This window comes from Myripristis murdjan, chromosome 1 (assembly GCF_902150065.1).
Source record: "Myripristis murdjan chromosome 1, fMyrMur1.1, whole genome shotgun sequence".
NCBI lineage: Eukaryota > Metazoa > Chordata > Actinopteri > Holocentriformes > Holocentridae > Myripristis > Myripristis murdjan.
In genome coordinates this window covers 10,047,817-10,074,053 of record NC_043980.1, presented here as the reverse complement: position 1 = coordinate 10,074,053, position 26,237 = coordinate 10,047,817, and the positions used below count along the sequence as shown (strand labels likewise).

The 26,237-nt window shown below is 41.4% G+C and overlaps 2 protein-coding genes across 3 annotated transcripts in view; both read left to right on the top strand.

The window, feature by feature from the left end:
- Positions 1-3,222, top strand: part of LOC115367779 (dynein light chain 4, axonemal) — a 3,698-nt gene extending 476 nt beyond the window's left edge. For both annotated transcript variants that reach the window (XM_030063699.1, XM_030063707.1), the window contains exons 2-4: positions 236-315; positions 1,779-1,862; positions 2,140-3,222. In XM_030063699.1, the coding sequence (XP_029919559.1) occupies positions 244-315; positions 1,779-1,862; positions 2,140-2,304 (321 nt within the window). In that variant the 5' untranslated portion in view covers positions 236-243 and the 3' untranslated portion in view covers positions 2,305-3,222. The remainder of the gene's footprint in view (positions 1-235; positions 316-1,778; positions 1,863-2,139) is intronic.
- A 12,393-nt stretch (positions 3,223-15,615) lies between these two features.
- Positions 15,616-26,237, top strand: part of LOC115363799 (extracellular serine/threonine protein kinase FAM20C-like) — a 40,956-nt gene continuing 30,334 nt past the window's right edge. The window contains exons 1-8 of the mRNA XM_030058117.1: positions 15,616-15,801; positions 15,973-16,196; positions 18,118-18,287; positions 21,351-21,429; positions 21,906-21,998; positions 22,890-23,005; positions 23,346-23,526; positions 24,425-24,534. Of these exons, the coding sequence (XP_029913977.1) occupies positions 15,616-15,801; positions 15,973-16,196; positions 18,118-18,287; positions 21,351-21,429; positions 21,906-21,998; positions 22,890-23,005; positions 23,346-23,526; positions 24,425-24,534 (1,159 nt within the window). The remainder of the gene's footprint in view (positions 15,802-15,972; positions 16,197-18,117; positions 18,288-21,350; positions 21,430-21,905; positions 21,999-22,889; positions 23,006-23,345; positions 23,527-24,424; positions 24,535-26,237) is intronic.

Below are 26,237 nucleotides of genomic sequence, written 5' to 3'. Positions count from 1 at the left end.
CATCACCTTAGCTAACGTTAGCCCCGTCGCCCCGGTTACTCAGTGTTGTTATGAGGCTAACGGTAACTATAATAAAACACTTGGGCTTGTAACGGTGATGCTAGCCATCTGTGCTCATCAGAGAGTGTTGGTGTGTGTAGTATTCAATAGCCAGTAAAACCAGACAGCATGGCAGCGGTTGGGCAGTTTTCTTTTAAAGCCTCATGTAATGTCACGACTTTTTTTTTTCTTCTAGAAGTCGGAATGGCTGCGACTGGAGAGGGCAAGAAGGAAGAGGCCGACTACAAGAGGCTGCACAGCTTCCCTCTCATCAGGGTAGGAGTTGGGGCAACGGAGGGGAGATATCAAGCAGGGACACATCATGACAACAACATCCTGTCTGCATTTAAGAGCAGCATTTTTTTCCTGCAATGACAGAAATCTAAAATGTGTTTGCAAGTGATGAGTTGTAAGCCCTTGCAGGTTTGATGTGCCTGTGAATTGGCTGCTGCTGGTGAAGTGGCCATGGCTGCCACACTGACATGGAGGCTGACATGCATCAGTTATGATTGTAAAGTAGCCAGACAGTTCTCAGAATCACATAGAAGATTACGTATAAATTCACTTGGTTTGGAGTATAAGTAAACTACCCCAATTGACAGACTTCTACATTGCATGTCAGCATAATGTCTGATGCACATCATTTACCTGTAAAAATGCAACTTTACTAGCTAAGGCAATTCAATTCAATTCAATTCAATTCAATTCAATTCAAAGAACTGTATTATTCTGTTAGGAACTTCAGTTGTGCAGAGCATCAGTGCGTAAACTTGACATCACAGACACATATTAGACAGCACAGCACAATACGAGACGGCAGCATAACACAATGCGTCCCACAGGCAGGTGAGTGAGTTAAAAATACACATCAGTGAAAGAGTAGGGACTAGTTAAGAAGGATTATAAAAATCGTATAAAACATACAAATAAGTAAATAAATAAATAGGTCAATAGATCAGCCATTCATCAGTCTGATGGATGTAGGCACAAAACTGGACATAGCCCTCCAATCGTACCCATTAATTCATAAATAACCAGGAATCTTAGTTTTAGGTTGTCAAACTTTTTTCATTAATGTACCACCTTTGAAATACTAATATTATATGAATAAATATTAATGAATCTATTTTTTCCTCCACCAAGTACCACCTAACCAGTGGGAAAAAATGTATGCACAAATAGCCTACATAGAAGTAGGCCTACAGTAGAGCACCATCTGGAACAATAGTCTCATACAGAGGCAATTTTGTTGGATCTGTTTTTGATTTCATTGTTTACTTCTTTCTCCTTGAGTTCAGCTGTATCTCTGCTAAGTTTCAACCACAAATCCCATTCTCTGGATTTTTGTTTTGTCGTGGCTTCCTGCTCATAGTGAACAAACATCCTCACTCGATGACCACAGCTGCACATTTTAACTACAAACACACTCATTTGACACCCTCAGGAAACCTGGAGAGAATACTGAATATAAAATGTGGTTTATCAAACTTACATTTTTTATTGCACTTATTATGGCTTTGGCTAATTATTTTAGGAATTATGCATGACTGATATTTTTTAGATTAACATCTCAGTTAACTCTTAAAAATAAATCTCACGTACCCCCTGCGTTACTCTAACGTACCTCTTTGATAACCACTGGTTTTGTACATTAAAGATGGGTGTGTGAGTGAGAGAGAGACAAAGTGATAGAACTTCAGACAGAATTGGAGATCATCATTAACTGTGTTTGTCTGCAGCACACAGACATGCCAGAGGAAATGAGGGTGGAGACCATGGAGCTGTGTGTGACAGCCTGTGAGAAGTTTGCCACCAACAATGAGGTGTGTGTTTTGTTTTGGTTCTTTGACAGACTTTGCTTATGTAGATGTTAATGTACATGTTTAGAAATCAATGTCAGAAATGCCATCTGTGTCTGTAAATATCGGTTCCTGCAAGACAATCACACTCACTCTCCTGAGTTGGGTAATTTTGTCAGTAATTTTTTTATTGAGTATATAAAGCTTGAAGTCCTTCACTAAATCCATGTTCTTCATTGGGATTCTTATTCTTTGTTCACTATAAACCCTTGTTGATTATTTTTCTGTCTTTCTCTCCCAGAGTGCAGCGAAGATGATCAAAGAGTCCATGGACAAGAAGTTTGGCAGCTCGTGGCATGTGGTGATCGGTGAGGGCTTTGGCTTTGAGGTCACTCATGAGGTCAAGAACCTGCTCTACATGTTCTTTGGAGGGAGCCTGGCTGTGTGTGTGTGGAAATGTTCCTAGCACCGCCTTCCTCTTCCTCTCTGACTCTTCGCCACCAGGCTGGAAATCAACACCAGCTACCAGACAGATGCTGGTTACATTTTGGCTGCGGCAGTTCAGTTTGTCTTCGCTAACAGCCACTGAAACAGGAAATGAATCAGTTGGAGATTGTATCCTATTCTAAAAATGTGTTTTGGCTGTTAAAATTGCTGAAAGTGAAATTTGGAGTGTGACAGTCACTGTGGCTGGGAGGCAGAAAAATTAGTTTCATGCCTAGTCTTGTCAACTGTATTTTCTTTCTCCGCTCTCTGTCCTCCATCTTTGACAACGCTGTATCGACAAACTTTTGTAATTTGTGAGCGTGCATGTGCAAACACATGTTGAAATACAGCCAGCCAGGGTCTCCAACGTCCTTTTTCCTCATTTCTCTTCAGGGACTGCGTGTGCGTGTGTACATACAGTGTGTTTGTGTGTGCTGGACACACACTGTTTATGAAAAACATTACAGTGTCTCCTTCCTCAGCAGTCTGGCCAGATTTTGTGCAACAGTCAAATGTTCATGCCATCTATATGTTTTCGCACACTCTCCCTTTCTTTATCTCTCCCTCTCACTCCAATTACACTGTAGTCTTTGAAAAAAATATTTTTTATGTTTTTTATGTGTAAATATTTTGATGCAACTTGAAAAAAAAAAATCTTTTTAAAGACCAGTGTTGTTGTCTTGTTATGCTGAAGGGCTCTGACTCTGGAGCCAAACAACACTAAACCAGAGCCACTTTTTCTCCCTGTAGAGGTGTTTGTAATAATCTCTAATAATGTCACTTTGCCCGGTGATATTAGCAGTGTGATCGTTTATATGTTGATGCAAGTTTTAATGACCCAGTGGAATGGACTATCCTGATTGTACAATAAACTCTGAATTGTGTTTTACAAGGTGAACTTTCAGTGACCTCTCTGTGCTCCTCTAAACATTAGTTAGTGGGCTGGTAAGGCCACATTTCCATTTTACATTTGTTCATTTTTATTCAGAGCGCTTTTTCATTAGTGCAGGAATAGAGCAAGCTTCCCATCCTTGAGCACCAACATTAAAAGCAAGTGCTGTTCTTCTGACCCTAGAGGGATCGTGTAACTGAGAAGCACTGATAAAAGAATAAAAATAAGAGCTATAGAGAGGTTCAAGGGATTTCTGTTCAGTTAAGAACAAACTAGAATGAGCTGAAGAAGATCAAGAAGGGAAGAGGCGATGTTAAAATTCTACTGGCGATTATAAAACTAATTTGTGAAAATGATGGTCCTCAGGTTAGAGAAGAGGTAATAAAACATAACCGTCTTGGAGGAGCAGTTGCATGGCATATTTCCAATCACTTGTCAGAATGTTGTGATTCCAAGAAATAATAATAGGTGGCGAACATAGAGTCATTTAAATTCAAATCAACCACGATTATCTAGTAGACGGGCTTCGCCGGGCGTCGAGAGACGTGTTCTTGCAGAGGAAAATATTCTGACTGTCAGCTGTAAGGTGTTAACAAATGAAAGTGTTTGCTTCACATATTGGAAGAAAGTAAAAGCGACTTTCAGGAGGCTTTGTGTGCATGAGAAATACACAGAGGAAAAGGCTGACTTGAGAGAAGAGAAAACACTGACAGGGATTTGTGTTGATATAGAGACAGAAAAAAGGCAGCAGAGCAGTGCAGTGAAATGACACTGTTGTGACATTTAAACTGCCTCCCTCCCAAGGTACTTTTCCTATTGTGTGAGAGTTTCTACATCTGTCAGCCCTCCTGAAATGTCTCTTTAGCATTTCTCATCGGAAACAAACAGGCACAGCTAGACTCAGATCACACAGCTAGCTTTGTTTTAGTGAAGGCAAGTTGATTTGTATTTGTATAACACCATTTCACAGCATTATAAAGGGCTTCACAATGCAGAGACAATAAAGTAAGAATAAAAACAGAAACCTGAACAAAATTCACACACATTTCTGTACTAGCTGAAGATGCTACTAGTTAGGAGGCCAAAGTATAAGTATGTAATGTAAAGGGAATGAGGAATGATTTGTGATATTGTTCAGTGTACAATAATTAAAAATATGATAAATTAAAATAAATAAAAATATATTCAAACCTCCTGTCAAGGACATTTAAGGTGCAATAATTTAATAAGTGTACAGTCCGGTTTGAGAGCATTATGTGCATTGTAAACCATCTACACATTCAGACGGAGGTCATGTGAATAAAAAAGGACCTTGATCCATGGGATTTAAATCATTGCAAGTCATTGATACAGACCAAACTGTGCAAAAAGGGAAATTATGCAAAACAATTATACATAATAATCCAGAGCATATGCAAAGTTAATCCATGGGAAATTAAGAGTAGTCTGGAGTTGATTGCAAGAATGCTGCTATTCAGATTTTTTTTTAAAGAAAACTGAAATAGATGTGACAAGCGTTTGGTCAAGAGGAAGAGCCGTGATTCAAAATGGCAGGGTGTCCCTGTGAGTGCAGAGGAGAGGCAGAGGGCGTTTTGACCCAGGAGGGCGGCGGCAAGGCAGGCAGCCTTTGTTGACAGATTATAACACACAGCAGAGTCTGGCAGCTTCCACCTGAGCATCTGTTTACTCAAACACCGTGACCCCAAATCAGGTCAACCTGCACTCTGGCCTCACAAATTCCTCTCTCTCTCTCTCTCTCTCTCTTCCCCTTTTGCTTACACACTCACTCGCTCAAATCTCTCATTCCTCACACACACACACAAACAACCAATCAGTAAACTAAACACAAGGAGCAATATTGAGCTGCAGCCCTGTTTGCTCAATCCACACCTCAGTTGTGTCAAAGCTTAAAACAGAGCTGGTTTTCAGTCAGGCCCCACAGACCTACTGGATTTTACTCGAGCTATTTAATCACTGACTACATTTACATGCAGAAAATATTTCGTTTTTTGCCCCTTATTTCAAAAAAGACAACATTCCTGCCAGGGCGTTTACATGGCAAATGAATGCATACTCCGAACACAGCCTCCCTCTTTCATTCATTCAACCACCTTATTGAAAAGGGCCAGTGTTGCGATATTTGCGCACATCCAAAACCCAGCTGATATCCAAGTTTTCCATGATGTTTAAAAGTAGAAGTGTGAGTTGAACTGATTGTCCACTTAAAGGATAGAAAACCAGCAGTACTCTTGGCCCACATCTGAGCACCACTGGTTTAAAAATCCTCCTTTAACCTTTGGCCACCCTGTATACATCCATATCCACCCCCCGTGGTTGAGGTGGATTTGATAGAGCTAGATGTGGATTCCCCTGGATTATGGTGAAAGTAATACACTGATAGCTTTCACCTGGATTCACCTGGTCGGTCTATCTCACAGAGGGAGCCTGCGTTCGAAACGTTTTCCACACCCGACACTCACTGTACACTGCAGCAATTGTTCTAACATCCCACAGATTAATCTAGTCAGTCTTGTGTCAGTAAACATGGTCCCACCCTTTGCTGGATCTCATTCATTATTCACCTCAGATGCTCTTTATAGAATCTCCACCCTTTCCCGGTGTCTCCTCGGCTTCGTTAAATATTCATACCAAGAATCAGCGAGTCACACTGAGGACTCTAGCTGGTGGCTCGCTCAATCTCAACACTGAACTGCTGAACGCTCTCCCCAGCGCTCGGCATGTACACTCATTATTCTGCTTTGCCGCGCATAATTCTGTTAGAGCTTTTTGTTACAGTAAAGTTTGGAACAGATCCCAGCTGGAGGCATGCTTTCTGAATGCCAAATGTCATGCACAGATTTCTATAGCGCCACGTGAACACTTTCTTTCATTTATTCAGGATGTCCATGGGTCATCAAAATGTTATAAATTACCCTTTAAAATAAATATTAGGCCTTAAAAGTCAATAAGTAGTCTGAAATTAGTTTCTTTTTCTTAAGCATCAGTCGACTTTCCTGATGTTATAAAACATGAGGCCTCTTGCTGACCCAAGCACAAACACTATCTTCATACTGACCTGCTGGGAAGGTTACTTTACTGCAGTGGTTCCCAACCTAACCCTGACACCTGATCCTTTTAAGGGCTTCATGCTGACTGGTTGACACATATCCACATGAACAGGGTGTGCATGAAGGTGCATTGGCTGTAATTGGGTCAGGTGTGCAAGAGAAGAGCTGGAACAAAAACCTGCAGGGTGGGGGGGCCTTGAGGACGGGGTTGGGACGCACTGTTTTATTGTCTCCTGTGGCAGACAATAAAGATCAGGGACTCTGATGCATAAAACAGGACACAATAAGACTTATTATAGATTATAGGTGAACCAAACTTACTTTATACTTACCTGTCAGATTTACCTTTACAGAGAAATCCAATTCAATTTCTTGTACTTACTTAGATTTTTTACAGTACCAGTTTGGTATTTAACCTTTAAAGAAACAGTGATAACAGTTCATACAATCACCTGGTTAATAAACTTCCATATTTGTACCTAAACTATACCTCTGCATTGGACCAAATATGCAAACCTTATCTTTATGTTTACCTGCAGTGCTGACAAACAAATAAACAAAATCTTAAATGTCATTAAAATTTGACTTCAAAATGTCAGATTTTAAATAGAACTCGTAGGCTCTGGTGATTCTGGCATTTAAATGCAAATTTAAATGTTAGAAGTTCTTTTTGTTCTGCTCTTGCGCCGCATTTCCCAGAGATCAAACAGTTTGTCAAGCGCCGTGACGTCTCTTTCATTGGATTTTCTGTTGACGGACTTTGAGTTTCTGCACGTATTGCTCTTTTCTTTGTCTGCTCAGCCGTGGCTGCCGTCGCTGCTCATGCTAACTAGCCAGTTCTTCTATTAATTCAGGAGTTTTTTCTTTTGATCTAGTGCATTATTATCTGCGCTGACCCCTATTTCCCTGCAAAATCTCTTGGATATTCATGGACTCTCATATGCAACTATCTTCTTGTCCTTCTGATGTAATACCAACCAAGATGCTACCAATCATATTCCCCTGACTTCTCTCTATTATTAATTTCTCTCTCACCTCTGGCTGCGTACCTTAAAATAAAACCAGAAAGTGTCCAAAAGCCCCGTTTCTACCGCAGACCAGGGCTCATTATTCATACCTCTTCATTCAACCAAGAACAAAAATATTTTCATTTCTTTGACTGTTAAAGCTAAGATATTTAAAAAACAAAAACAAAAAAACACTGTTGTCAACCTTGGATTATAGATTTGGTTGGGTTCTTCAGTTGACTGAAGGACCCAAAATACACTATGTGTATTTTATTAATTTACAGCGCCTTGAATCTGCCTCTGTGCATGAAATGTGCTTTAATAAATGAAATTGCCTCGCCTCGCCTGTTTGACAGGGTTCATGCACAATACTTGAGTCAAAAACTTGAGTAAATTAGTTCATTTCAGTTAATCTTCAGTATCTGAGCAGGAAAACAATTAACTACAAAAAGTACATCATGTATAAAACATTGTCATACAAAATATATATCAAACAATAAAATGTACTTCCTTTTTGCCAATTTTCAAAGTTTCTGAAAACTCCTTTCCATAATTTATCCTTTTTTAAAATAGTACTTTTTTTGCCTCTATATTGGTTTGTATGCTTATTTGTTTTTAATTTCTTTTTATGCAGTGCATTTTTATTCTTATGTATCTTTTTCTGTTATCTGAAGTGCTTTGTAACTGTGTTTAAAAAAGCGCTACATAAATCGCCATTATTCTGTTTGTTCCTGAACACGTCACCTGTGTGTCAAACAATAAACGTCACAGCCTTTGGGAACAGGATGAATGTAACTTGAGTCAGTGAATCATCAGTCATAAACGGGGAGCTGAAAAAAGAGCTTTTATTTATATGAAAATGTGGCAATTATTACTTGAAATGTTGATTTTTTAAAAGAGTCTGCTCTCCATGCTGCCCTCTTTTGAGAAGCTCAGTATCTTAGCAACCTCCTTATCACCTGAAAAGACGGTGAGATGTGTCCCTGAGCATTGTGTGTGTGTGTGTGCGTGCATGTGCGTGTGATAGAAAGAGAAGAGAGTGTGCAGGTTGCTGAGAGTGCAGTGACTGACAACTCACAGAACTCAGTGGCTGGTAAAGAGAAGGAGAGTTAGGCATATGGAGAAAGTAAGCAGGTGTTTGGGAGTAAAGTGACTCCAAATTCACAGACTCCAATAGCTACTGGAGGAAAAAAAGAGAGGATGAGTAGCACAGAGAGTGAGAGAGAGAGAGAGAGAGAGAGGGGACATACATGGAGGATGACAGAGGACGGCAGCAGGCTAGAAGGGAGCAGAGGGGGATAAATTTTTCATCTGTGCAGTGCTAGTGGGCTTTTCAGTTCAGAAATGAGAACCACAATCCAATATTAATGGTGTGTTTTTTTTTTTTTGTTTATGTGCCATTGTGTGTCTGCGAGTGTGTTTTTATGTGTTTTGCACGGCAGCTCCCACTCCGAGTCCATTTGGAGTGTCTTTGGCTGCGGCGAGAGTCTAGAGTTTATATCGTTAGCTCAGCCACGACCAAAAAAAAAAAAAAAAAAAAAAAAATGGAGTGAACCACAAACACTGAAAAGATGGAGGAGGCAGAGAGAGAGAAAGAGCTAAAGTAAAGGAAGGGCAGGCAAGGCAGAGGGAGACATGACAATGATGAAAGATGACGGGTGTGTTGGTTGTGCGCACGTGTCTCAGATCAAGTGTGAAACAGCTCGTTTATAATACATCAGTGGGAGACAGAGAGAGAGAGAGAGAGAGAGAGAGAGAGTGAGAGAGAGTGCATTAGATAAAAAGTGAGAAATGTAATAAAACGAAAAGGGCCAGAGGGCTGGTAGGTGCGCTGAAATGGCAAGAGAGAAATAAATCAGAGGAACAGGCGAAAAGAGATGGAGATTTATTCACTCGTATAAATACCATATTTTACAAATTTGTCACGTAGACGAACAAAGGGGAGGCAAATAATTGCATCCTGATAGTGGTTCATTGGCTCACAAAACATAAGGGTTTCAGCCAACCTGTCTCCTTTGCTTGCACCACATGAATAAAATTAAATTCCTAAAGTGCCAACGAGCAACCAGCAATAAACAAAGTCAAAGCCACAGCCACTCTGCTTCGTATTCTGTAGCTGAGCCTGACCTTTGACCTCCCCGTGGATTTGTGGGGGGTTCAAAAAGCATCTTTCCTTTTCACCGATCAAATCAAGCTTGTTTTTTTTTTTTTTTTTTTTACTATCCGTTCATTACAAGGCTGACTCAAAGGACTGCACAGAGAAGCCTGGATAATCAAAGCTGCGCTTATTTAAGCCCCGGGCCGTTCTCGGGTTAAGGCGGTGGTCACATTGCAGTTATGAAAGCGAAAGCGGCAAAACGTGACGCTGCGCTTGTCTCGCTCCGTCGGGTGACAAACAGCCGTGAATCTGAACTTCAGCTGCCTCTCGAGATGTTAGAAGCTCTGGCTTGTTGGATTCTGACAGTTTTGATCGGTCGGGTCACGCTGACATGACATTGCAGCACGTTCTCATTCCCCGGTTGTCACTTACAGCAGCCTGGTCAGCTTGCACCTTTTTCATCTCATACGGACACCAAAGGCACCCTGTGGCGTCAGGATGACAGGCGTGGGGCTTTCTCGCTTTTCTCATGTGTCACTGTCTCATGGTTGCGTTGGGGAAAGTTTAGGTTGAGACAACATGTGTATGACATGTGTAGCTTCCTCCACTCCTAGATGAGTGGAGGGTGCGCATAAGAGAGCCATTCCCCACGTTGGAGAGCTTCCACCCATGTTCAGTATTTAATTTTCTAATTATGTTAGTTACTTGTATCCATTTGTACCTATTTAATATTTTCACATATCTGGCATGTTTATTCATTTGTTTTGTGTTTTCTATAATTTGGTATTATTGTGTATCACTTGTAATTGGTTAGCCGGTGTGCAAGACAGCTCCTCCCTATTTAAAGATGGCTCCTTGCCACCGTTCAGCATTTGTCTGAGGAACGTCACATCAATAAATACTTTATGCAAGTTATTCAGTGTGCGGGATTCCTCCTCCTTTGAATGCATGAATGAATATGTTTATTTTCGATCACAGCAGCACAACAAATTAAACATAATTAAAGAATTAAAGAGAATGAATATGGCTGGTCGAAAAGGGTTTTTGGCTGAAGCAAAAGCTTATGGCTGCCGAACGCTTGCAATCAATTTCATTTCTGTTTCATCCCGAAATCCTTAATAACAATAAGCAAACAAAGCACAGATAAGATAATAATTCTACTGTTTACATATACATACATGCATAAGTGTGTACCTGAGTGCACATATATACATACAGTACCTGCAAGCTGTCATACAAGAAGCATACATACCGACATACATACTTTTTTAAAACTTTTTTTTCACACTAGAGTCAGGACCCACCGCTCCCAGTCCAACGCACCTGAAAAAAACAGATGTGCGGAGACACCTCTCCATGCTAGGTTGAGACAACAAAATGGAAACTGAACAAATGGAAACACAAGCATCTCTTTATACTACATCACCAGTCTCCCTTCTCATATTTCAGTATCAGAAGTGAAAGAGGCGTGACCAAGATGCAGCATTTGACGATCTGGAAATGAGAATGGACTGAACATTGATGGGCCTCGTGTTTCAGCTTCCACTTGAATCAAGTTTGACTGGAAGCTCTGTGCAACAAACATGCTGCTCTGAGTTCTGCAGCATTTCGTTGTCTTAGTACTTGTACTTTGTGCAATGACAATAAAGTTGAATTCTAATCTAATCTAATCTAATCTAAAAAAAGTCTTTCCCAATCAGCTGCATCGCTCCGAAGCCATAGAAAAAACAATGGGAATCATGCCGCTGCTTGTGCCTCCTCTGCTTAACCAGTGTGATCGTCGCCTAAGGATAGCCTGTGGCTGACGGATCCTGCGTTCACATAAGCAGTCAGCCCAGGGTCAACTCACACTTGGCTTCACATTTGTCCCACAAACACTTCACATGACCAGCGTTAACCTCCTGCATGTGTCCGTGTTGGTTCACACTGGCGATAGTTAGCAGCATCGTCTGGGAAACTTTCTGGGGGGAAATTTCTGGGATTAGCCGCAAAAGCACATCACAGAACTGAACTGAAGTGTGATGTAGAGATGTGCTAGGAGAAGAAATTTCCCCCTTCATTTTCTCCCTGGATTTGATTGCAGTTTCTCCACACTCTTTTAAGAAAGTGTTTCACATCGCATATGTGGCTTGTCATGATGAAGAGTTGTCTATCTATCTGTCTATCTATCTATGTATCCGGTAACTTCCTCTGACTCAATGAGGCCAAATCTGAGGCCCTGTGAGCTGAGTTTTGGGAGCATGTTCTCTAATGTTGAGCATTCTGCCTGAAATCTGGGTTTGGTCTTTGTCTCTGAGCTTTGCTTTGACGTACAAATCACCACAGCGGTACAATAACGCTCTCTCCAGCTGAGGAAGATTGCAAGAGTTGAAAATTTTCTCGTCTTAAGCCGACCTTGAAAAAGTCATCCATGCATTCATCTCGTCCAGAGACTCCAGGTATTTGGGGCTCAGCCAAAAGGCCATCTCCTGTCTCCAGCTTGTTCCAAACCGGGCTGCCAGACTTTTAACAAACTCTGAGAGACAAGACCACATCGCTCCGTCCCAGCACCGCTACACTGACTTCCTGTTAGGTATAGAATTGATTTTCCACAGCTCCCACAGCACGCCTCTTTACAAAAGGAAACCTGGTGTTTTCTGTCAGCACCCCGCAGCTGTGGAACTCCCTACCTGAGGAACTTAGGCAAGAAAACTCAGTGCCTTTTTTAAAATCACTCAAAACTTACTTTTCCAGGAACTTTTTTTTTAAATAGTAAATCTGTTACTTATAATTCACTATTCTTATTATACACTGTTTTTATGAGGTTGTATGTTCTACGATTTATTTGTGTTTATGTATTTATGTTCTATTGTTGCTTATCTTGACTGTATTTACTGTTTTAACTTCTTATATTATCTGTTTTCAAAAGTTCCATGCAAAAAAAGGTTATTATCTATCTATCTGTCTATGTGTCTGTGTTGGACAGTATGTACCCACAGGAGCCTACGCTGCAGCAGTCTATCCTAACCAATAAATCACCTGCAAAAACACTGCACAAAATGTGACAACCTGTGTGAAGAGAGGCTTTGATCCCTTATTGAATTAACTTGTCAAATCCAGTTCATTCATGAAGCAGAGGGGTGCAGGACGGCGTGGAGACAGGTGAGAGATGAACATTAAAGCCTTGAGGCAATTGAGATGTGACATAATAAGCTGTAACTCAACAACAGGAACATGGTCCTCTCCTTTGCACACTCCATATACATATATATGTGTGTCATATCAACATATAGATAGTCACATACATGTATATGATCATGTTATATGGTGTTATCATCGCTGTAGCATTTTATACTGTGGTGCAATTCAGTGGTTACCGGCTGTCTAAGATGTTCCACGTGGATAGGTTTGCACACACACACACTAACGCACACACACACTGAGAAAACACACTCACGCACGCCTACATTTTAAAGAGGCGTACTTCAGAGAGCGAGCTACTGTGTGTCTTCAGGGAATCTCCGTGAGGTCTGTGGAGCTTTTATCAAAGTCTCAGCACTAACAGACACACACACACACACACACACACACACACACAGAATATGAAAGATCTGTCTCGCCCACTGTCTGGTTTTGAGGGCTGCTTGCTTTGTCGATGTCTCCGACAGAAAACACAATAATGTACTGTACATGTATTTGCATAGTCATAACACACTCTCCGTTTCTTCCTCGCTGCCTGCCATTCTGTCTCTCTCTGCAGACTTTGATTTAGAAGATTAACTGTTGTGGCTGTTTTCAAAGCCTGCATTAAAAAAACCAAAAGGCAGCAGAGCATTTTTACTCACAGGGTGCGTTTAAATTTTGATGTAACCTGCCTGAAGAAATACGATAAGATGTTTACCGCCACATTTCCCAAAATGCCTGGTGCGATACATCTGCAAGGCTCAGAGAGGCTTCTTGCAGGATTATTACTGCAATAGTTTTCATCGTGATGCACAGCACTGCCTCTTCAATAGATGTCTCTGCTCTCCTCCAACTAGCTAGCCTCCGTTTAAGATGTAATTTTAACATTTGTGTCAATTAGAGGCCACTGTAGCTGGAGGGGGCGGGAGGGGTCACTTGTGTAGGAGGAGACAAGTCCACCAGTTTTGCTGCAACTCCCACTAGTCGCCTATAGAAGTCTTTAAAGGTCACAGATAACTAAAAGAATGTGCCAACACACCGTCGCCATCCAGTCTTTGACTTTCTAATGGTTTTTTAATAGCATTTTATGTCTTTAAACCATGTTTCTGTGATTATTTATTTGTTTATTTATTCATTTGGATCCCTTTAACCACTAACAAGGTAGCAACTACTCCTCCTGGGGTCCACACATGTAGACATTACATCATTACACCAAACATGACATCGTAATGTAACCGTGTGAATGCACTTTTTGTTTTTATTTTTTTATGTTTTATGTCTTATCTTGCTTTTATCTCTAGGCGTGCTAATCCCTGTGTTTTTGTGTAAACCACATTGATTTGTATGATCATTTGCTATATAAACGAACTGGCCTTGCCTTGCCTCAGTCCACAGCTATGAACGATGTGAAATAGCAGGGTTGGAAGTCCGAGCAATGGGTGTGTTTGTGTGTGTGTGAGAGCGTCTACCCTACATCTCTACTTGGGGACGGTAACCATTTTTCTGATTGCAAAGACTTTGATCACACCTGACGTCACTGTTGCATTTGTCCGCCCTGTTTGTCATCTGCTGCTGCGATTGTCTGCTAATGTTAGTGGGGCTGTGTAAAATTAGTTTGTTAAGATTAAACAGTGTTATTTAGTCTCACCCAGGAACATCTTTGGTGGACATGGAAGCCCAAAAATGTAAATTTTTGACAATGAAGCCACAATCAAATTAACCTCACAAATACCACACCATGATTTTTGCTCACAGCATGGACAACGCTTTCAGCTTCTGGAAAACCTTATTCGCATTGTCCTTGGATGAAGCGAACAGAAAATATCCCCAGCTGAGTGGCAGGTTTCTCACATTTTGTCATTACCTCCAATAAGCTCTAACAATGAAACTACACAGACTGAACCCTCTGGCTTGCGATACTGATCTGCTTTGTATGCTGTGCGTTTTTTTTCTGCCTGGTGATTGTTATGATATATTTGTGTCATAAGTAGGCATAGAGTCCGCTCTCTTTATATTTTATAGACTATTATTGATTTTGTGCTGCTGAAGGTGAAATACCTGCCTTGACATCCCTGATCGCGACGTGCCCAGAAAAGCAACACCGCTGGCTTTCTGCTCATTCCTCATAATTAACCAGCTCCTAATCAGTATCTCGGCTCTCTCAAGGATAAGAAGCCTTCAGTTCAATGACCCTCCTCACCTTCATTACTTAGGTGTCTGGACTATGGAATATCACTGAATGTGCTGAATGTGAATCCCCAAACGGTGGTGGGTTATTGGATGACTTTACCAACCTGTTTTTTTTTTTTTTTTACTCTGCCTGTCGTGGAATTTGAAAGGTCAAAGTGGTGAGCAAATTGACACACAGGAAGACAGATAAACTCACGGGAAAATATGAACTTTAAAAGAGACGAGCAAACACACCGATCTGTATCCAGATCACCTTAACCTGGCAGCTCTCCCCACTGAGCCGGGCAACACAACTTGTGTTACCCGGCTGCTTCATTTGTTTGCACTTCTCTCTACTTGTGTAACAAATGGGTAGAGAGACTGGCTGCGGACTGGACCACTGTGCACAGAGAAACAACAACAGGAAAGTGGTGGCGGACTTGAAGTGACGGCCTTTGGAAAACAAGAAAATAATGTAAGTTGAAAATTGTGCCTTCTTTCTTGTGCCTTCTTTCTTGTGCTTCAGCTGTTTTGCCTGCTGAACAGAGTGATTAGATGACAACAGCAGATATTAGACTGTGATTTTTTTTTAAAGATAAAAGTTGTGGGATGTAGATGAGTGTAAAAAGTTAGGAGTGCCTTAACTGTGTTAAGCCCATGATCTTGGTTGTGTGGGCTCCAGTTTGCTTGGTGCAGTCCCTTGGTTTGGTTTGTTCTCACTGCTTCATGCCATATGGCTCTATCTCTCTCAGGCTCTCTCTTAACATCCATTTTTAACTCCCCTCTAACACTTTGTCTTTATCTTCCTTGCCTTTATCTATCCGTCTTGCCTAACTCTCACTCTTTTTCTCTCTCTCTCTCTGTCTTTCTCTCTTGTTGTCCCCCTCTCAGCAAGATGAGGTGGCGTATGCGCCGTCACTCCAGGACAATCTGTCTGTCCTTGGCCTTCATCAGTATTTTCCTCCACCTCCTGCTGGCGCTGGTCTCTTTCTCTGCGTACCAGCAGCCGTGTGACGCCCCTCTGCCACCGGGGACACACATCCTGAGGGCCCTGGCACGCACAAGCTACACCTCTGTGGGTGTTAGCAGCCTAGCTGAGCCACCGACTGGCACCAAACAAATGGATTTTTCCAATCCGGATGCCAAAGGCCACCTGCACATGCCTTCCCCCTCACAGGAAACCTCTAAAGTTGGTTTTGACGATCAGACGGTCAGTGGCAGACCGATGCCCTCATTCAATATGGCTGACAAGGGCTTGTCGGTGAAAGAGGGTAAAAATGCTTTGCTCAACATGGCAGCCAAGGTGGGTCGTCATGGCGTCAGCATGGCTGGACCCGTGGAATCTGGCCGGTCCAAGTTAGAGGCGTTGTTCAGCCATCCACTGTACAATATACCCAGCCCACCCGTCTCCGAGGAGGACTGGCTGCTCAAAGTCAAACCAAAGGTCAAAGTCAGTGAGAGGAGCTCCCAGATTTGGTGAGTATATTGTGCTGTGAAGATGCAGAAAGTCTGTGTGTGTGTGTGTGTGTTTGTGTGTGTCCGCGCGTCTCCAGGCAACTCATTAGTTCCTTGAGTACTTCTGTTTTTCTTGCCTTTTATTTATTTTTTCCAGTGTTTTTGAAGGGGTAATTCAAAAATACAACTTTGTATGCAGCGGTGGGAAAAAAATCAGTTCACTTAAGGATTTTTTTAAAAACAGTTTTGTAATTGACCACCTTGGGAATCCATTGATACCAAGCATGTCATGCTAGGTTGTTGGCAAGGGGGCAAAATATTGCTCTGACGCAAATTTTTGGCGAGGCATGGCCATTTTCAAAGGGGTCCCTTGGCCTCTGACCTCCAGGTATCTGAATAAAAATGGGCACCTAGGGGCCTCTCCTTTGCAGGCATGCCCACATTATGCTAATGCAGTTTGCAGCAAAAGCCACAGTAGCCATTTCACTGCATTAAGACCAGTTTTTAAAACTTGACATCACCAACTGTGACCTTTAAGATAGTCACATCTGCGTGAAACTTTACATCCACACACTAGAGGATAATTCAAAAATCCAAATTCACAGTAAATCCTAATATTGAATCACAATATTTATAGAACTGCAATACTCAAGAATCACAATTCATACTGAATAGGTACCCAAGTATCGTGATAGTATCAAATTGGGATATAAGCCTTTCATCCCAGCCCTACTGTAATGTAACTTGTCACATTTTAAAGCAAGTTACAAAGTAAAGTAAATACTTTTAAAAGGAACTTCGCTCAGTACCGGTAAAGGTCTCAAAATTCAACACCCTGTGGCCTCAAGTGTTGCTTAACCTTGAACAAAGTGAAGTTATCATGCCAGCTCCTCCTTGCTCCCATGAGTCACGAGTACTTTACATTTATCCTTTGATGCCATCTTTCATCTCCCTCCTCACCATACTGTGGCCGTATTTTAATGCTCTTCAGCAGCTTTATTGAACACAGTTTCCCTGCATTCCCTTTTGGGATCCCTTGAAGGCAGAATCTTTCTCAAGGACACTTTGACAGCGATGTAAATGCTGGATGCTGTGATGATCAAACCTGCGATCTGCTGGTTAGGGGACAGCTTCTCTAACCACCAGACCACTCGGTCCCCTCATGACCCTCCTCCTATCCCTTTAAGCATCCTAAAGGGATACTAAACCCAGTTAAAACCCAATTTAAAAAAAATTGTTTTGGATATTACCCTTAAGTACTATCCTCATCATCTACCAACATTTTTAAAATTCAATACCTGTAATAAATGGAGTTTTGGGAGTTCATTTTCTCCAATAACACATTTCAGCAGTGCTGCTGGGGCATTTCTCTTGTAGGGTCTGCAGCTAATGAGGCTGCAGCTCCATGTTAGCTGTAGCCTCTCTCTCTGATGTAGATTGGTAAAACTGTCTTTAGTAAAACCATTTATTTTCAGTCATTAAGCTTCAATCCTGACCCTCTATGAACTGAAATCATGTTGAAAAAACATTGTGCCCTTTGGAAACAAATACAAAATAGAATCATGAATCGTGGATTTCTACCCAGGAAGAATGAACTCAGTATGCCGCACTGGTGAGTTATTGTTACTATGGTTTGATGAGCCTAATGGTTGATAACAGGTGCAGTTTAAGGCTGTCAGTCAAATCTGGGTGTGCACAATAAGATTGCCCCCACTCTGAAAGCATCTTTAAATCCCTTGGAAAAAAAATCTCAAATCTTCAAATCGAATCTAAGCTGCAAATCTCTGCACAGAATGACCTCAGATAATCACAGTTTCATGATGTTTTTCTGCACCCAGTTATGATAATAAAGCCATCTCACTGAGAAAACATATTAGGGTCTATCCTTTAAACTGTTGACCCCGATACTCTCTTAGCTCCCTTTCCCCTCCCTCTCCTTCAGGGTGAGTGACAATCAGGACGGCTATGAGGACACCCAGTGGACCGGTGACAATCAACCCCCCTGGCTGCGTTTCCACCTGAACATCTCCCGCTGGCAGCTGTACGCCCCACACGACCCCAACATAGAGCCCCTGCTCCAGCAGCTCGCTACACACCGCGTCGTGAGCGCAGGTCCGACACACAGTCAGAGTTTCAGTTGCGATGTTGCTGTCTGCGTCTGTCTTTCCTCTGTATTTCTTCACCACACATAGGAAATTAAATCAGCATCAAGTGAGATTTTTATGTAAGACCACAGCCTCATCCTCTCAGCCTATTAGACAAGAGCGCCCATCTGCCCAAACTGATATTTGCACCATATTTGCCTGAGTGAAAATCTGATTCCTATAGCATTTCCTATAGCATTTCTAACGTGAGATGCTACAGGAACGAAAGCACTGGAAGCACAGAGGTGAAAATGATATTGAACATCTTGTCTCAGTCTGGGTCAGAAAAAGTGTGTTTTGCCCAAAACACTGGAGAATTCCTTTAAGAGTGAAATGCATTTTTTTTCCTAAACAGTAGTGAGTGAGCTCTCCACCCAGAGAAAGCTGGACACTCTTTTGCATCTCTTCTCTTTTGGATCCTTCACTATAAAGCATCCACAGACTGGTTTGGCTGGTAAACACGTGTGCTGTGTGCAGTTTGCTGATATTATGTTTCATCATTTCTGGGTACTGATATTTTAAATTTTTACGTTTTCCGTTGTTGCCATTGGCTCCAGGAGGTAATTTTAGTTTCCTCTAAAACTCAAAGAAGTGTCGTGCTAATTTTAACAATTCATTTTGCATTTGTGATATAGTTATATTTGCCTTTATGCTTGCATCTTAGGTATTCAGCTGACACTCATACTGTCATTTTGGGACTATACAGTGGTAGAAAAAAGTTTTCGGACACCCCATGCATTTGTGAAATATTGCATTAAGAATCACTCTCAGGTCTTCAGGTGCAATTTCTTTTAGTACAGTCACAGCCAAAATACTAAACAAATTCTAAAAAAGCCATTAAAAACTTACAATTGATTGGTTCCATAAAAATACATAAGAAATTTTGAGTACTGGGTCATTTTGGTACCAGTGATGAAGGTCGTTCTTTTTATTAAAAGACACATTTTTTGTTGCCAAGCTTGGTGTCTATATAAAGCCAGCACATTTGAAAGTTCTTCAGACACAAAAATGGCTAAAACAAGGAACCTAACGCAGGAAACACGCCTGAAGATAAAGATTCTCAGCCAGGAAGGGTACAGCTGCCTTCAGATAGCCAGGAAGTGCAGATGCAGTCCTTCAGCAGTTGGATACACTCTGCAGAAATACAGATGAACCAACAGCTTGGAAGACAAACCAAAATCTGGGTGTCCAAGGGTTTCTTCAGCAAGAAATGACCGCATCCTGATCCGAATGTGCAGAAAAAAAATGCCGAATGACATCACAGGAGCTTCAGCAGCAGTGGTCAAACCAAACTGGTGTCCAGTGTTCCACCTGCACTGTACGGGGCCAACTTTTAGATCATGGCTTAAGGTCCTACAAGGCTATCAAGAAGCCCCTGATCAATGAGAGACAGAGGTTAGCCCGGCGTCGTTGGGCCCAGGCACACAAGAACTGGACAGCCAGGAACTGGAAGAAGATTCTGTGGTCAGATGAGTCCAGTTTCCAGCTTTAGTTTTGTTAGTTTTTCTTGTAAACAATAAACAAAAAAATATAATTTATATTTGTTTGTATCTGTCTAATGCAGCCACACCTTTTGAAACACAAAAAAGATTTTTCCACAAATATTTCATGATAATATTTGAGATTGTGTAAAATTTTAAGGGTGTCCGAAAAATTTTTTCCACCACTGTATACACTGAACTTGACTTGCACTTTAAATTTTTACCTGTGGCTCACCGGCAGAGAAAGCTCTACTGTGGGCAGCCATTTTCAAACATCACAACTGGGCCAATTTGTGTTACATCTGAAATCTCGATTTACTCAACTTGACTATTACACAACTTTGCAGGGTGTTTGCAGGGTGTTCATGTGCACTTCCTGCTAGGAAACTGGAATATCTGAGAAACCACACAGCGCATGAACAAGACTTAAGGGATTCAGTCTGGAGAGCTTGCACTGCTTTTCAGATACTGCTACTACTCTTTATCTATATAGCAACTTTAAAAACAGTTTACAAAGTGCTTTGACAGACACAGCAAAGCAAAATCATCAGAAAGCGAAAAAACAAAAGAAAGCTGCACCGAAAGACCAAACAAGATCAAAACAAAATTAAGGTAAAATCAGGATCAGGTAAAAACAGGAAAACAAAAAATGCAAAACACAGTAGAGAGGAAAACAGAAGAATGTTGAAAGATAAAGACGGTAAAAGAGATAAAATGGCAGTAAAACAACAACAACAATAATAATAGTAATATAAGTTAATTAATTAAGTAACACTACAACTACAAGAATCACAGCAATACCAAATAAATTTAAAAAAAATGAAATTAAATTGTAATAAAACAAAAAAATTATATCACATAAAGGCAAGTCAATAAATCAGTAAAAGACCATCCATAGTTACTGACATTTTTATTATCACATTGCTCAGAGTAGATAGAGACAGAGATTTTATGAAACAAAGGTCTTTGAATGTAGGATGTCATAATTAAATGGTGCACAACTTGGACCACTGAGCCATAAAGGAAACAGGAGGGGAGAGTTTTTGCACAAAACTACCAACTGCAAGTTCAATATCTAATCCCCCCCTCCCTCCCCTCCAGCTGAAAAACATCCTCATGTGCTGTCAGATTGTCCTATATTCCACCTTCCCAACAGGAAGTGCACTTCCTGCCCAGCACACTACAGCTGGATGCTCAGCTTCAAACCCAATACTGAAGTCACTAAAGATAGCAGCAGCACACCAGAATAATTAACAGAAACACATCGCCTCATGTTCACTCATTTGTGTACTCGGGGTATTGTGCATTTGGATGTGTGTGTGTGTGTGTGTGAGACAAGAGAGGGAGCGATGGACAGATGGGGGTTGTATGTGTACAAATTGATTTAACTGTGTTCTGTCTTGGCAGTGACGCACAGGCTTGTGTGTTACATCTTGTTTCTCTGTGTGTGTGCCCCATTAGCGGCAGTGTTTTTTTTTTTTTGGCACAGCACGTGTGTGTATGTGTCCTATCGACTGTTGCCATGGTAACAGTCACCGTACTGTTTTCAGTGCAGAAGTCTGGGGGGACGCAACTGAAGCTGGTGATGACATTTCCCAACTATGGACAGGCCATGCTCAAACCCATGAAGTGAGTCATACAGGGCAAATCAACACGCCCTTCATATTAAATACAAAGGACAGCTAATCTGTTGGTGTGATACACTAGATTATCCATGGAAACCCAGGTGAAAAAATAAAAAAACAGTGTTCCCTTATTGATTTCACCTGTTAATCCTCTTCAGTCAGGAGGGGAAGATGTGGATGGAGGCAAAGGGACAGTCTGAAGGATTTTTAACTTCCAGACAAATTATACATGATTCATGCAACTAAATATTAGGAAGGCATCCCAGATATTGTGTACAATCTGTGCAGTCAGTGCATAAATGTATTCTGTAAGTCGGATACTTGCCTTGCCAGATGTGTTTGGCTGTGAATGACAAGCTCTGCAGTACATGTGCATGGGTACAAAACAACTGAACCGGGTTCAGAGGCTTTACTTGATGTCAGTGCAGATGTATAATCCATGAGTGTATTATGACAACTGACTTTGCCTCTCCGTGGCAGGCAGGAGAGAGACGAAGAAACCAACTACAACCTCTACTACTTCTCTGACTTCGAAAGGCACAATGCAGAAATCGCAGCCTTCCACCTGGACAGGTAAAGCCGGCTCTTCTGCAGGCCATTAGCTGCAGTGGGTGGCCTGTTAGCCGAGCCCCCAGTGACACCGTGACAAGGGCAATGTAAACTGCTGTTGACAAACTTCACATTGTCTGTACTTTGTCTTTGTACGTTCTCTGTACTGTCTCGCTGAAGTGTTTGAATCATGAAAGGCGCTTCTCCACCGAGGCGATATTCCCCATTCTCTACATTTTGTCGCATGAATGCACAGATTAACACAAAAAGTAGCGTTTCCATTTTCAGAGGCGACATTGCTCATTCATGCATGTGTCTGCCGAGAGAGGAGAAGTCAGCGTGTCAACCAGAAAGTGCTGAAGAAGTTGAAGTCTGGTGCATATATGAATGAGCGACTCTGACAATGGTAACACTACTTTTTTGCATTCACTGCCTTTTACACAAAACTTGAATAATGGAGACTACTGCAGCTGCGGAGAAAGGTCTTTCATGACTCCAACGGCGTCTTCATTTAAATTACTGAAGTTGATTATATTAAAGGCAGTCACTGACATACAGACACTGAGAAGCTGGTCAGTGGCATTTAACATTTTCCCTGACAGGCTTGCCATAGGCATCAATACCCTGGAACAGAACTAGAACAAGCCAAGCCAGCTTCTTATTCAGTGTGGTCTGCTGCAGTGGGCACAGCAAATGAAATGGTGGCTGGTGAATGCTGGACCACATAAAGAAAGTTATGTAACACATTCAATGATATATTCTTCTCTCTAGCCCTTGCTCATTTCTGTTAGTCTTTGTCACTCTCCCCCCTCTGTCTGGCTTTTTCTGTCTGCCTCTCCTCTCTCTTTGTCTGTCTGTCTGCTCCCCCTTCTGCTCCCTTTTTTTCTGCGTCTCTGCCTCTGATTCTCTCTCAAGGATCCTGGGTTACAGGCGGATCCCTCCAGTGGTTGGGCGGCTGGTGGATGTAGTCAAGGAGATCAAAGACGTCACCACAGACCGCAAACTGGCCCGAACCTTCTTTACCTCCCCTGGTACCATGCAAACACACACGCACACGCACACACACACACACAAACACACTCTCTCCATTATTAATTTGCCCTGCTGTTCTCAGATTCATGGTTTGCATAGGAAAGGTACATGTACTTTATTTCATACTCCAGGTGGTCTGCAGATGCACCGACTGTATCCTTGAAATGGCCTCATATGCCATCTGATTATTAATATCTTTATCTCCAATTTCTTGCTCTCTCCCACTACATGTTCTCTTTCTGTTCTCTGTCACCTCTGCTTTCCTCCACATCCCTCTCCTCTCCTCTCCTCTCCTCTCCTCTCCTCTCCTCTCCTCTGTGTTCCTCTGGCTCCTCCTAGTGGGCAATGTGTGTTTCTATGGCCTGTGTTCATACTACTGTTCGACAGAGCATGCTGTGTGTGGCCGTCCCACGGCTTTAGAGGTTTCCCTGGCTGTCATGCTGCCGGATCTTTCCCTGGCGACCCGCAGGACCTGGAGGTCACCCTGGAGACGCTCCTACAGCCGCAGCAAGCTGGCAAAGTGGGTACAAGGCTCTTCAGAGGGTCTTTGGTCATGTTCACAGGGAAACAAATATGCTGATATTTAAAAATACATATAAAATAGTTTTATATTTAATCAAACACAAATTCACATCCAAAACTAACCTAAATAGGCACAATACAGCTTGAAAACATAATAAATATATTAATGTTAATCCCTTACAGGTTGTCATCAATTTGTCCTACTACATCAGCATGCTTAAGGGCTCTATATATCACAGTTTGACATCAGTAAATGATTACCACATTCATATTGAGCCATTACTGTAATTACTATAACTAGATGATAAGACTGGCAGCCTCTTCACTGCATTTTACACTAAATTGTGCCACTGGGTTGGATTTGTTTAAGATCTTCTGAACTTCTTTATGGCATAAGGAGAGAGTTTGTGCTGTTTATCCAGCACAAATGGAGATCAAGCTTGGTGAAATGACTCAAAGACAGTTTTTGCAGAATGTTTTTGCAACAGGTACCAACAGGGTTAAAGGAAATGGGGTCTATTGAGAAACACAGGCACAAGCCACACACATGGTGATAGATAGAGAACAATCATTTTGACCATGGACACTTTGTGGTTTATACTATCACAATCAATTTGATAAAGATATAGTAATGTTTAAACATGTTTTATGACACTTGGGCCTTAAGTTGTGGAGTGAGAAAAATCAAATGTCATGCTACATCAGAAACCCAATGATATAATTATAAAATAATGGTGATAATGATACCAATTGTGCTGCTAAAAATAATATTTTAGCGGTTCTCATGGGGGAATTTTAAGGTTTTAACCTGTCCATCTGGTCTTCTCGCCCTCCTGCTACCACCACCTGTCCTCTTTCACAGCCTAACAAGGTAATTAATGACGTGTCTGTTTCAGATGGGAGACAGATCCAGACTACTGCTCTGCCGTGAAAAAGACCCCGCCGTATGACAAGGGCACCAGGCTGGTGGACTTCATAGACATGGTCATACTGGACTTCCTGATGAGTAGGTTTATAGCGATGTGCTTAACAAACCAGATTCAAATCAAGTCAGACAGAAAATGATAGAAAGTGGTATGAAGCCAGTGGGGCCACTGTGGATGGTTACTGAAACTTTTTGATATTTCAGTCATAATCAGGCTGAATGGTGGTTGTTCAGTTAGAGCAATATGAAGAGGTAGATTTAGTTTTTCTGCATGTACTTCCACTCAAGTCATGCAAACCTGCATCATATTTGACATATTCTGGACCCATAGATACTGTGGGATGCAAAAGGTTGTGGTTCAAAACGCCATTTCTGGCCTGGCCAAACATGAAACATGAGATGATTTGTTGATTTATGGACTCTCAGTGGTACCTATGCATTGTTTCTACTGCTGAAACAGCACGCACGCATGCACACACACACACACACACACACACACACACACACACACACACACACACACACACACACACACACACACACACACACACTCAAGGTCGTGCTCTCATGAGGCGGTGCAGTGATCCAAATACGACACTATTCTTGCAAAAATAAATGTAACAATCCTTCAGTATTTCTAGTGACGTACAAATATCACAGCAAAATTCGAAACATTACAGTGTTTCTATTTTTTGTGATAAAAATCGTGAAATCGTGTTAATAATGGCACAAACACATAAATAAAGACAAACCGCTCCAGCCTCCTTGACCTTCGCCCCGCAGACTGAGCACGGCTGAAGTTACTTTGCGTCACCATGGCAACGGGACGTCCCCGCGGTTGCCTTGACAACTTGTTCACAGACAGGTAAGAAACCAACGTCTGATTCAGCGAAGTTAAACTGTTTTTTACATGTTTAACTGTCTCGTTTATATGTTTAAGTTCCTTTTACCGTTTATTACTGACACTTAGCCAAGCGGTTTTAATGCGTCAGTTACTCTGTTATTGGTTTACTGAGTTGGAATCAAAGTTTAACTTAAAGCAAACTTTGCTTGCTAGTGTTACTAGTTTAGCTAGTAAACGTTAAGGCCACCGCTGACGGCAAATCGCCCAGGATAAGCTTCTTGGTACAACTCTATAATCTTCTGTTTAGTAACATTTCTGGTAGAAGAGTTTACATAGTTAGATTCCTCTTGAGGATGGCATAAAATTGCGAGATTTATAGTAAACATTATGCTAATTATCAAACTGATTATTATGTGATATGTTACGTGAGGAGAGGGTCTTTTAATGAAAGCAAATGAACGAATAAATCAGCACTTTTGATTTATTTTTTAATACTGTTTGTTATTTGCCTTTGTGATGATCACAAACTAAAGTTACCCGTGGACCTTGACTTAGACATTCAGCTATCGCTTAAGTTGTTTGCTACACAGTAAAGCTGTAACGCTATGTATTAATTAACAAATATTAATCTTAATTTTGTTGATATGTTTTCATCTATTGTTCAATAGTTTAATGTATTGTTGTTTACTGTCCAAATGTTTGAAAAAAATTAATGCATTGGCACAATTTTCATACCAGTAGAGGCTTTGAAATGAAACTGAATGGAAAGTGTAAAGAGTAGGAGTAGGTAAAACCACTGGAGCGATTTTATTTGCACACTTTCAAAATGTCAGTACTGTTATGTAACTAAAAACTTTTCAGGCATAACATATCTTGCAGGATTATTATAGAGAAATGTGTTGGAGGGTCATGCTACAGGCTTTCGTAATTAGCCTATATA